This window comes from Typopeltis vanoorti, chromosome 5 (assembly GCF_054136105.1).
Source record: "Typopeltis vanoorti isolate ZY-2024b chromosome 5, IOZ_Tvanoo_1.0, whole genome shotgun sequence".
NCBI lineage: Eukaryota > Metazoa > Arthropoda > Arachnida > Uropygi > Thelyphonidae > Typopeltis > Typopeltis vanoorti.
This window is the reverse complement of record NC_143553.1, coordinates 26,569,980-26,583,742: the sequence shown is the minus strand read 5'-3', so window position 1 is coordinate 26,583,742 and position 13,763 is coordinate 26,569,980. Positions and strand designations below refer to the sequence as shown.

The window sequence follows — 13,763 nt, the reverse complement described above, 5'->3', positions numbered from 1 at the left end:
TTCTCACAGAACTAAACCACAGAAACTTACATCTGCATCTACAAGTGCTCTATTTCTAAAAGTTAGTTTGAACACTATCTTGTATACATATATTTTAATATTTAACTAATTCCTCTTTTAATTCACAAATTTATTCAGCTGACTCCATAACATACAAGATTTGCTACTAATTCTGTTGTGTATTTCAAAAGTTAATTTTCCTTCTTTACTAAAAATCGGGCCTAAATAGCTGAAATGTTTTACTGTTCTACAGCTTCATCATTCAATTGAAGTTTTCAGTTACTGCCGAGTCTGTTCTTTAGTTGAATATCTCCAATTTTGATATCAGGCCTAATGTCATTTTTTTTTCATGGTATAATCCATACAAACAATAAATAACAGTGGAGATAATGTGCACCCTTGTCTCATATTTGATTTAACATCAAACCTTCTTCCTGCACTTTCGGTGCTGACTTACAACTCAAACAGAGATTTTATATATAAGTGGCATCGTGTGCACATTTTGGCTGGGTATGCTCTCATGTGGGTTATGCAACCCACGCTACAAATTTCACATCAATTTGACCGTATGCATGGGCGTCCGCAGAAAATTTTCGGGGGGGGGCAGAGACAAAGCTTGGAGGCAAATAATAAGATCGATAAATTTTTATAATTATTGATGTAATTAAATAATCACATCAATAAACATCTTTTAGCATTTTTTGATGTAATTATTTGTTGATGTAAACTATAAATACATTCTTTTCATTTTATCGATTTTAATGATCTTTAATTCAAAAAAAAAAGTATTTGGAAATAATCCAGTTTTTTAGCACAATTTCATATATAAAAAAATTGACTGGCATATTTTATTAAAAAGCAACTAATTAATTAATCCCAAAATTTTAAATTAAATCATTTCAGTTTAAAAGAAAATGTTTTTTTTTTTTTTTTTTTTTTTTTTTTTTTTTTTTTTTTTATTATTATCCCATGGTATTATTACACCAGATCATAGAGGTCACGTTCATGTATTTTATACAGAACCTTTTCTGGGTTGTTATAGAGTTCACATTTGGAAATGTTCATACAGTTTAGCAAATGCATTGGTGATGCTTCCTCGATGTTACAGATTTTGCAGGTGGGGAAGACTTTTATGCCATTGCTAAACTTGACTGGTCTTGTGTGGCCGGTCTTGAGGCGAGAGATCATGGTAGTGGCACTGCGATTAAACTTGGAGTTGATGGTAGCTCCTGGATTTTCTGCTAAGTACCAGTGGTGAGTCATGTCCTGAAGAATTGTTCTTTTTATGTTTTCTTTTTGGGTGGTTTTAAAAAGATCGAAATCCGTGGTATCACTTGATGTCGCGGCCATTTTTGCTACTTTATCTGCAGTTTCGTTTCCCTTTAATCCCACATGGGATGGGATCCATTGGATGATTATTTCAGAATCCTTATGTAGTTTGTTTTGTTTTTTGCTATGTCTCTAAGTATTTCTTGATGGCTAGTGTAGCAGTTCTTAATAGCTTGAAGGGCTGCTAAGGAATCTGTGAAAAAATATAGACTCCTTCGGGTTTTGTTTGTCCAAATATTGCAGTGCTGTGTTAATTGCTATTAATTCTGCATGGTATGAGTTGCATCCAATACTGTTAGTTGTTTTTAGTTCTATATTATGAGAGCCATAGATGAGTATGCCACTCCCAGAATTGCCATTTGGATTTTTGGAGCCATCTGTGTAGATCTTTATTGAGTCTGGTCCATATTTCATTATTTTTGAAAGGGCTAATGATCTCAAGATTTCAGGGTTTTCTAGGCTTTTTTTCTCATGTTTCCCTATTTCAGAGTTGATAACTATATATTTTTCCTGTCTTGATTTGGAGGAAATGCTGGGTAGTCAGCTATTTTATTTGGACAATCCAAGGGAATTTTATTTTCTATGATTTCATGCAATGTTGATTTTTTTCTTTATTCTGTTTGTTGGTTTCCAGTTCTTAAAAAGTTCACTTGTTCTATGATGTGCAAGGTTGGCTCTTTATTCTACAAATGTGGTAAGATTTTCCTGCCACCTAATTTTTAAAGGAACAAGGATGGATTCGAATTCAGCTATTTTTCCAGGAGTTGTATTCCTTAGTCCACATATGATCTTAGCTGCATTTTTCTGAATTTTTATAAGCTTGTCTAAATTTGTGATGTTTGCATCCATAATGTGAAGCATATTCCATTATGGGACGGATAATGGAGGTATATGTGACTTTTAAGGTTTTAGCATCAGCTCCCCACTCTTTACCTGAGATACTTTTCATGATATTAAGTCTTCTTTTTGCTCTGACTGCAACATTGTTAATATGTTTATTGAAGCTTAGCGAAGGATCCAGAGTAACTACAAGGTATTTGGGGTTTTCATTATATGCAATTAGTTGACTCTTTAGCTTAATCTTTGGTCTCCACTTTCTGAGGTGGTTATTAATAATAAAAACAGATTTCTGATTTAGTATGGTTAATTTTGATTTTTTGGTTTTCACAGTATGTAGCTAAACTTTCAATGGCTTTGTTTAACACGTTCGCTGCCACGCTACTTCGGCATAGTCTGTTCCTGTACGCCGAGCAATTTCACTTCTTCAAGGTCAGTACGGTAATCTCGTTGCTGGCGGTAAGCGTCATATGAGTATACTCGTAGTTGGCTTGTGCAGAGCATATACCATATATGAGAATACACAGTTTTGATGCTAGCTCCACAAGCCAAGCATTTTCACTTCTTCAAGGTCAGTTACAGTAATCTCGTTGCCAGCGGTAAGCATCATATGAGTATACTCGTAGCTGGCTTGTGTGGCTGGTTTACCAACTACAAGTATACTTGTAGTTGGCAACGAACGTGTTAAGTGGCCTTCTGCTGTTTCTAGGTTGTTGTGAACTGAGAATAGGAACAAATCATAAAGAAACAAAGATAGCAAACATAGCTATCTTTGTTTCTTTATTTATATTTTTGTCTAAGTCATTTAAGTAGATGGAAAAAAAGGAGTGGGCTCAAAATGCTACCTTGCAGGAGTCCCTGTCTTATTTTCACTTTCTTGGAAAAGGTATTATTTATTTTAACTCGAATTGTTCTATTTCTTAGAAAGTCAAAGATCCAGTTAAGAACTTTCCCTTCTATTCCAATATGACAAAGTTTGGAAAAGAGTTTCTGCCTCCACACCTTGTCAAAGGCATTGCTAAAATCTATAAAAGCTACAATGGTGGATTTGGTAGGTTTGGTCTGGAAGTTATCTTGAATTGTCTGGGTTAAGTAGAAAAGTTGATCAGTTGTTGAGTGATTTCTTCTAAAGGCAGCCTGAAAATGTGGTAGTATACTATTTTTGTTTAGATAGTAATTCAAGCGTTGGAGTATCATTTTTTTCCATTAATTTGCCTGGAATTGAAGTCAGTGAAATTGGTCTATTATAACTTCCTGGTTGGTCTTGCGGTTTGTTAGGCTTTAAGATTGGTATGATTGTGGCTGTCTTCCAGTCTTTTGGAACTTTTCCTTGTTTTAGGCTATTGTTGTATAGGCGAAGTGGCCAATCTAGGGCTAGGGAAGGAAGATGTTTGATCATAATTCCTTGTATGTTATCTGGTCCACATGATTTATTTATATCTAGTCTCTCCAAGGCATCTCCCAATTCAGAGATTGTAAATGGATCCCAGAATAGTTTGTTTTGATGTTTTGGGGAGTTTGCAGCATTTTTCTGCCGTCAAGCTTGTTTGGATATTTAATGGTCTTTCCTAGTATTCATCTCTAATTTGCTTATATTTTGAAAATGAAAGGCCAAGGTATTTGCGATCTCCCTATTTCCAATTTTGATATTTCCAACTGGATCTTTCAGTATGTTAATCTCACTTGCCTTTGGTAGGTCTCTTTGTAAATTAGCAGTCAGTTTCCAAAGTTTGGTATCTGAAGTGTTTGGATTTAAGTTGTGGCAAAATTCTTGCCACCTAGTTCTTTGTAATATATTATATTTTTGTTTAATTTCAGCATTTATCTTGTTGTACTCGATCCTAGTTTCTGGAGGGCTTCCAATTTTTAAGATGTCAAATAATTCATTTTGTTTAGTTATTTTACTAGCAAGTTCCTGGTGAACCTTTGTGTAGTTTGAAATAACTTTTCTCCTGTAGCCCTTTGGTATACTTTTCTTTGCTGCATTTAGGATAGTATTCTTCCAAGTTAAATAGTCTTTGTCTAAGTCATCATGGTATGTGTGATCTTTCAGCATTTTACTTACTTCAACCTTGTATTTCTCCCAATTTGCCTTCTGGAAGTTCCAATGATATTTTCTTTTTTGGATGGGTCTAGTCATTTTTGGGTTCAGATTGATTAAAATTGGAGTATGGTTGCTTCCTACTGGTTCCAAAACAGACCAAATAGCTTTGTCGTGAAGATCAGGAGACACCGCAGTGATATCTAGGGCATCTTTTGTACCATGAGAATGAGACAGATAAGTAGGTTCTCCACTGTTCAGAGTTATTAGTCCTGTTTCATCTAAGAAATTACTCAGGTTTTCTCCTCTTGGGTTTATTTCCTCAGAACCCCATAACAGGTGTTTCCTATTCATGTCTCCTAAGATAATGGAGTGTTCTTCGATGAGATGGAATAGGGTGGAAAGATTTGGTCCAGGTTTGTCAGGAGGATGATAACAATTAAATATGTTTAATGGCATTTTACTTGGTTCAGTATTTGGATTCCTTGTATTTCAGTTCCTTCTGATACTATGTCTAACTCAACAACTTTATATGACAAGTTTCGGATTAGCGTCAGAAGCCCTCCTCCATTTTGGTCCGTAGGCCTATCTTGTCTTATGATTTCATAGTTTTTAATGTTTAGTCTGTTGGTTTGTTGAAGTTTGGTTTCCTGGATGCAGATAATATCAGCATCATGTTTGCCAGCTAGTAGTAATAGTTCATTTAGTTTTTCTTTGCTTGCTGGGGTAACGATACCATTTAAATTACATTGGATGATATTAATATTTTTTGTAATGGGTGAAATGATTTGCTCATTTCTCAACTCTGACATCATTTCCAAATCAAGAGTCGCGTCGGTGTCCCCGTACGCGGTAGCATAAGTATGATCACTGAAATTTGTCTTCATGGCGGGAAAAAGGAGAAATGCTGCTGTCGAATGCTAGATCATCCAGAGGGCACCACGAGGAGGTGACAGTCAGACTTTGCCCTCAAAAAAATCATAAAACTAACAAGTAAAATAATATTAAATTACATACGCTTACCTTTTAAAAATTTTTCTGTTTAAATCTGTTTCACTATAACTTTACAATTCACACTTCACTCAGTGATTCACTAGACAGAGGGCAAACACACACTGGTCGCTGTTCACAACAGTAAGAAACATTTTTTCACAAATCAGAAAAAGATGAACCAAACATAGGAACACATGCTTTATTGCTGCAAAAAAACGTGTTCTATGGCTACCCCACCATGGGCAGAAACAGGCCAACCCATAATAACATTTTAAGACAGAAAAAGGGTCCCAAGGTCGAGGGTTACATATCTCAATCACTTTTACGATTATAATTTGTGGAATTTTTTACTCGATCCCGGGGGGTTCCACATTTGCTTCCCCCTCTGTGGACGCACATGACCATATGATTGCATTTTTATCAATGTGTGAAAGTTCTGAGAGTGCATAATGCATCAGTGTTCATCTTAATTGGTCCAATGCAATTAATTGTAGGATAACTTTGAATACTTCTGCAGTGGGGCAACAATCGGTTTGTTTTAGGATTTATTAGAAAACAACAATGAAGGAGAATGCTATATTTGATTGGTATATTTGAAATACTCAAAGATGAAAATATGCAAACCATCATTTATAAGACATCTGAGAATAGGAAATGAAAGGAAAGAATAAGTGTGAGTAGAAATACTTTCATTAATGCTAAACGAATTATTAATAATTAACATTTGTGATAAGTGTGGCCTATAAGTTGCTGGGTAGAGCGAATAGCATGAGCGTATAAAGTCTAGACATGAATAAGTGAATTTATGCCATAATTAAAAAAAAAAAACTTACGAGGAGACAGAGTATGGCAGGAATAAATATGGCTTAATGAAGCAGCCAATCATTTCATAAAATTTGTTGCCCATGTTATGTGCATTTCTCTGGTTTGTGTATATTTCGCTCAGTTTTCCAAGAATTTGCTTTTGTTTACTGAGACTCAGTGTACATAACATGCGATCATTATTGGAATTATCCATACTTTTGAGAATCCTACATTCATTAGGTTTTTTTTTTTTTTAGTACCAGCAGTTCATATGTCTTATCAATCTTACATATGCTGGTATTTTTTTGTAGATCAATAACGTCTTATAATACACCGAATATTCATATTTATTCAGGAATAGATATTTTTTACTGTCTGTTGTTTCTGAAGACTAGAATAAAAATGTCTCTATACTGTTAAAAAACTTTGCAACCTCAACAGATGCTATACTGCACACACATACTAGCCACTGAATTAGAAACCTTTATGCAGATGTACATAAATGTTCACTTACACAGTGTTTTAGAAAACTATTTAAGAATGATGTGGTCAGTAATTATCAACAGCATTGATCACAATGGGAAAAACAGAGGATCTTTTGTAGTTTGAAAAAAAAAAGAGCATATTGTGGGTGTCCATGAACTGAAGCCACGCTTTTGGAAACAACAGACCTCACTGGTTTCTCAAAAGGTGAGATATCCCAGGTGTTTAACCAGTGGAAAAATAACCCCTTTACTGAAGCGTAACTGTGGTCCAAAGATAGTCTGTCAGGAACAAGATCACCATCATTTGAGTAGGCTTGAACAGACAAACAGAATTTCCTGATAAAAAATAAATTACACGATACTGTGGTTATCGTGTAATTTATTGTTTATAGTCATACCACAGGTATCTTTAAAGATTAGAGAACTTCCTGATTGCAACAATTGACTGAAGCATTTAATGAAGGCTGTTCCCAATTGATATCTCATTGAACTAAGTGTAGGGAATAGAAGAGGATTGGCATTAGCAGTTGCATACCTATACAGAAACCACTGTATGAAATAAAATTTTCTAATTCAGTGGCAAATACATATTAGCACTTTTAATCCCACTATTCTGACAGCAGATATTTTCTATGTGTGTGTCATGACATAAAAAAAAGGCTTGGAACAGTGCTTTATGTTATAAATTAATTTCACTATGTTTACATGTAAAATCTCTACAGAGCAATTGGTATGGACAATGCCCTTCTTCATAAGACCTGGGTTTGAATCCAGTCTAAGACAGGAACCTTTAACAGGACTTTTTCAACTAAATGTGAGTTAGCCAGTCTCATATGGTGGTCACAAGGTTTCTTCCTCCCAAAAATTTAAAATTTTCACATTCTGTAAAACAGGCAAACAAGCCAGAAGAACATGTAAAATACAGGCATAGCAGATAATGTAGACAGGACTAACTGCTCCATCATAAGCAGTAAGCAGATTTCTAAGAAACCAAGTCACTTGGTTATGAATGGCAAGTGAGCCTAAATGGGATGTTTAAAGGTGGAATTAAAAAGGGGGGATTCAAATAGTTTTCTAGGTAGAAAATAATTATGCTTAATGTAATGAATGATATCTACTACAAGAAATATTTCTTGTGACTTAATTATCTTCTGAAAACTAAGAGAGCTCTCTGGAGCATATGACAGTCAACTCTCAGTACAGCTAATTTGGAACAAAAGAATAGTTTGTTGTAGCCGATGAATTTGATATAATGGTATCTGCTATAGCGAGAATTTACTATTTAAGTAGATGTATTTGTATACTAGACTAGCAAATAGCAAACTTTTGTATTAGCTAAATAGTATAATATTAAAAGCAGTTGTCTGTTTCAGGAATTACTAGCAGATAACTAAGGATCACTTCTAAACAGATAAAATGTCTCTTGACTTCAGATATCACCAATAACATATACATTCTCCAATTTTGAGCAAATCCAAATATCACATGTAATAACAAAACTGGTAATTAAGGGGAAAATGTAATTTAAATTCATTTGGTTGAAATTTCCAGTCTAATGTCCCTTGAGATTCAAATAAAATGTAATTCAAAACAAAACATCTTCTTTACAGATCTATACAAATTGATATAGTCATGGTGATGTGTGTGTGTGTGTGTGAGAGAGAGAGAGTATGTATGTATGTATGTATGCATGTGTATATATACATATATATATAGACAGGAGGATGTGGAGGAGACATTAAAAACAGCGACATTACTTAAGTGGGATAAGTTGATGAAGAAGAAGAAGGAATTATTATTATTATTATGGGCAACTCCAAGGAGTCCTTAGACTCATCGAGGAAGGCCCTAAACATCATGTCCATCACAACTATTCGACATTCACACATATCTATCATACTTTGCCTTGAACTCGTTCACTGTCATAGCACCTACAACAGACTCTGGCAGTTTATTCCACTCATTCACCACTCTAAAAGTAAAAAACCCAGCTCTAACACCCTTACTAAAAACACTCTTGCCCAGCTTCCATGGATGTCCCCTAGTCCTCCCACCACCAGTCCTGTTCTCAAAAATATCCTCCGAATTAATCCTATAGAAACCCTTCAGCAGTTTGAATGTCACAATCATATCTCCTCTTTTCTGCCTATCAACCAATTTCTGCACCCACAAATCTTCAACCTGTTTTCATAAGGTTCATTCCATAGATCTGCTATCATCTTGGTCACTCACCTCTGGATCCTCTCAATCCCCTCCCCATCAAGGAGAAACCTAGGTGACCAGATCTGGGCACAGTAGTCGAGATGGGATCTTATCAAGGCTCGATACAGGGGAACAATAACTTGCTTATCTCTGCTCGTCAAAGTATTCTTCAGCATCCAAGTGATTTGATGAGCTGATTTAGCCACTTTTGCAATGTGCCACCTAAACTTCAACTCCCTATCCACCAACACTCCCAAGTCCCTGGCCTCATCAATCTCCTGGAGTACAGTTCCACCAATGTGATATACTGCTGCTAATCTTTTCACCCCAAAATGCATAACCTTACATTTTGCTACATTAAATTGACATCCATTCTCCTTAGCCCAGACCTCCAATCTATCCAAATCATCCTGCAAAATTTTGGCATCTGCATTCACTATTGCCCTACCCAACTTTGCATCATCAGCGAACAAATGAACCGTTCCTCTTAGATCCTTCCCTATATCATTAATGAACAAATTAAACAGCAGTGGTCCAAGAACAGAACCCTGCGGCACACCACTAGTCACAGGCCATCTTTTGTACTCTACTCTTAAGTAAACTACTCTCTGGTATCTCTCCATCAACCACCCACCTATTCATCTCAACAACCCTAAATCCATTCCCATATGTTGCAGTTTACGAATTAAAATTCCATGTGGTATCCTGTTAAAGGCCTTAGCCAGATCCAGCAGTATCACTGTAAACTCATTACCCTTATCCAGTTCAGCCATCATTGTGTTATAAAACCTGAGCAAGTTACTGAGGCATGATCTACCCTTCACAAAACCATATATATATGGTTTATATGGAATATATATATATAATGAATCTCATTTGTGAATTATGAATTTGTGATCTCATTTGTACTTCTAATCTAAATGATTGATTTTTGATAATTAATTAATGGCAATAACAAATTCAAAATTATATATATATATATATATATATATATAATGAATCTCATTTGTGAATTATGAATATGTGATCTCATTTGTACTTCTAAATGATTGATTTTTGATAATTAATTAATGGCAATAACGAATTCAAAACTGCAACAACTATAAACGGAATGAATATAAACACAGCACCTCTAATTTTTCTGAAAACTCTTCTTCATAAGGAATAAAACTGTTTCGACCTGGTCTATAAAACCAAGTGGCTCTTCTAATAAGAAGTGGTTCTTCTTGCCAATATACAGCTTTTTTAACTTTTTCTGCTAAATACACATCATAGCGTCCACCATCTGTAGCTACAACAGGCATTTCTGAATCTGAATGAAACAATGTTGAGGGGAAAAAAGTACAAATGCTGAAATTAATTAAAACATAACATTACATATTATTACAAGTCAACAAACATATGAGCTACTCATAAGATAAAAAGTTTTATGTACGCGTGTACATATAAATATATACCATATTTGCCAGCATATAAGATGCACTTTTTTCTTTGAAAATAGGTCTGAAAAACAGGGTGAGTCTTATATGCCGATACTCAGTTTTTTACTACTTTCATTTCTGGAAATTTTCTGTTCCGAGTTAAGTGATTCTTTTCTTGCTTCTTGCGGTGTGTGTGAGAGCATTCCATTTCCAGGCTGGATGGATGGAGGAGGAATGAAGTTATGCATAGATAAAATTTGGTCTAGTCGCCCTGGTGAACTGTTGAAGAAGCTTGCCCTGCTAGTATGAGATCAATTTCGTTCTCACAGAACAGAAGATGTCAAAGATAAACTCAAGGAATTGAAAACTCAGCTGTAATTCCAGGAGGTCTAACTAGTCAGCTTCAACCTTTAGATGTCTGTATTAATAAACCATTTAAGGGATTTATGAAGGAGAAGTGAAACAGCTGATGCAGTCTTCAGATTTTGAGGTTACAGCATCAGGAAGAGGCCTAGAATTTTGCAAGTTTGTGAGTGGGTCAAAGCTTTGTGCGATGCTGTGAAAACTGAGATAGTGGTTAAATCATTTAAGAAGTGTGGCATTAGTAATGCACTGGATGGTACAGAGGAGAATTGGTTGTATGAGGACTCAGATTCTGATTTAGAAGAGGTTTCAAGTGTCTCTTCATTTAGCTCTGGAGATGAATTTCTGGATTTTGACGTAGAAGATTAAAAGGTGGGTACTCTTTCCTAGTTAGATTAGGTATTTGTTGATAGTAGACCTACTTATTACTTTATATCTGAAATACTGTAAATTCATTATAATATTTAGTGATAAAGTTTTTTTCCTAAAAAAAAATGTGTACAAAAAAGGGGATGCATCTTATATGCCGGCAAATACAGTAAGTATATACAGGGTGTTCGGGATAAATTTGACAGTTTCGTAAGGAAAAAGAAAATCTTCTTTGTATCTATTAAATTTAATGAATTGACAAAAAAACATTACAGGCAGAGTTAATTACAATACTATCAACAAGATTTACTCAAAATAACCACCATTAGCATCGATCACAGCTTCAATTCTGCTTCGGAACCTCGAACAAGCTGATGCTACAGTCTCCCTGGGAAGGGCCGCAAAAACTGTTTTAATTTTATCCATTAACTGGGCTTTTGTATTACTGGAAGTGCGATTGGTGTCTTTTTCAACTGCGCCCCATACAAAATAATCCATGGGGTTAAGGTCTGGGGAGTTTGGAGGCCAAACATTTGGACTGGTGAAGTCGTAGAAATTTTCAGACAACCATTTTTGACTTTTCCCAGAGGTGTGGCAAGGGGCCGAATCCTGCTGCCATGCATACGGCCTACCATTGGCTACCCTTGTTATCCAGGGCTTGACTACAGTTAGCAACTCCACGAACAAAGCCCGAATTCCAATGCCAGGATTCTTCAACACCTGTTCCTGCAGATTTGAGAGGAATTCTGCTGTAGGAATGCAATCAGATCGTCTGCTAGGGATCTTTCTTCTTGCTACATCCTCGTAGTCACCATTGCAAGTCTCTAGTTCATGCCTGATTGTTTTTACTGTATTCAGGGAGCATTGGGCAGCAGTCGTAATATCCTTATTTTGATGGCGGGCACGAATCATCATGATACAAGTTATTCTCTTCCATGATTCAGGTGGGTTCCAGCTATCCATCCTTTCTGACATCTTGTATATGAATGAAGAAGGGTCCAAACTTTTAAATGAAGAGAAGTGTGTGTTAATACATGTAACTTACGGAAAAATATAATTAATTATAAATATGTCAAATTTATCCCGAACACCCTGTATATATATATATATATATATATATATATATATATATATATATATATACACACATATATATGAAAGAAGAAATGAGTTAGCAAAAGTGAATACTATCATCATCATCATCAAATTCCTGACATGTAACCTCAAGGGGGTGAACAGGACATGACATTACTACAAGGGTGGTCTGAAAAGTTCTCAGCCTAACAATGAAAAAACAAATTTATAATTTCAAAATTATTTTTATTTTTCAACATAATCTCCCATAAGACTAATACACTCATTCCATCAATGCTCCAGCACTATTATCCCATCCCTGTAGTGGTTCTCAGTAAGATCTGCAAAATACCTCTTGATTCAAAGAAAAATGCTGACCAGCAAGGAAGGGTTTTAGTTTTGGGAAGAGATAGAAGTCAGAGGGAGGCAAATCTGGGGAATATGGTGGATGTTCCAAAAATTCATAATGCAGATCCCTTAATTTTCCGGGTCTTTTCTCACGAATTTTTTCGTCTAGTCTGGTTAAAAGATTGGAATAATATTCCCTGGTTATTGTTTTAACCCTTTTCAAGATAACTAATAAACAAAATACCTTTAGCATCCCAAAACACCTATGCCATAACCTTTCCTGCTGATGGAACTGACTTTGTCTTCTTTGGCACTGAACACCTGGCTTCTGCCCACTGTTTCGATTCTGGTGTGCAATGGTGAATCCAAGTCTCATCTATAGTAATAAATCGACACACAAAATGAGTCTTATTCTTGTTGAAACGCTCCAAGCACTGTTCAGAGATTTTCATGCAAATGCTTTTTTGATCTGCTGTGAGCAAGCGTGGCACCCATCTTGCACAAAGCTTTTTCATTTGCAATTCTTCATGCAAAATATATCACACACATTCTTTTGAAATGATTATAGTCTCAGCAATTTCACGCACTTTGACTCACTGGTCATCCAATACCATACAATTGATCAATGATTTTTGGCAGTGTTACACTTTTTGGATGTCCTTCATGTGGATCATCTTGAAGGCTGGTACGGCCACGTTTAAACTTGGCAGCCCATTTCTTAATTGTTGAAAATGAAGGAGAAGAGTGCCCATAAACTTTCATGAACTTCGAATGAATTTCCTTTGCCATTAAACCTTCTTTTACAAAGAATTTTATAACCGCACGATATTCAATTTTAGCCATTTCAAGGGATACAGACAACACTTGCTTCAGACAGCTGTATAAAAAAACTACTTGATAGAATGATTTGCAATTTTACATGGATGCTTATGACAGATGTACCAACTTAGATAAAAAAAATAAAAATAAAAAAAACTCTTGCAGATAGTGTTGTCATCTATGGTCGAGGCCAAGAACTTTTCAGATCACCCTCGTACATGAAAAACTTACATCATTACTACCTGCTACCTACAATTTTTCTCCAGACTCCAACATCATCAGATCTTATATTTCTGTCTTCTAAGGCACTTTTTTTCTTGCCAAGCTGGCAGAGAAAAAAAGTTGAATGAAATATTAGCACTTGTTTTGCTAATATTTCCTCTCCCATTCTGTTTAAGTGACCATGGCACCTGAGACTAGCTCCTAACACATTTCTGGATGCTAACAATGTCAAGTTCTTTCCTAATAGACTCGATTTTAACATGATATTGCCAGCGATGCCATCTGTTAATCTTTCCCCTAATCTTTCTCAGGACTCTCATATCTGTGGTCTCCAGTCTTTGGTCAAGCGTTTTATTTCTAACCTAGCTCTCGGATCCATAAGTTAAAATTGGTTTGAACACTGTCTTGTATATGCCTAATTTAGTATCCTGACTAATTCCTCTCTTATTTCATATA

General features: G+C 35.5%; 1 protein-coding gene across 1 annotated transcript in view; it reads right to left on the bottom strand.

Moving 5' to 3' along the window:
* The window catches only part of PAPLA1 (Phosphatidic Acid Phospholipase A1), a 316,868-nt gene that overhangs the window by 232,778 nt on the left and 70,327 nt on the right, over positions 1-13,763 (bottom strand). Inside the window, exon 4 of the mRNA XM_090392296.1 lies at positions 9,822-10,003. Within this exon, the coding sequence (XP_090248422.1) occupies positions 9,822-10,003 (182 nt within the window). The remainder of the gene's footprint in view (positions 1-9,821; positions 10,004-13,763) is intronic.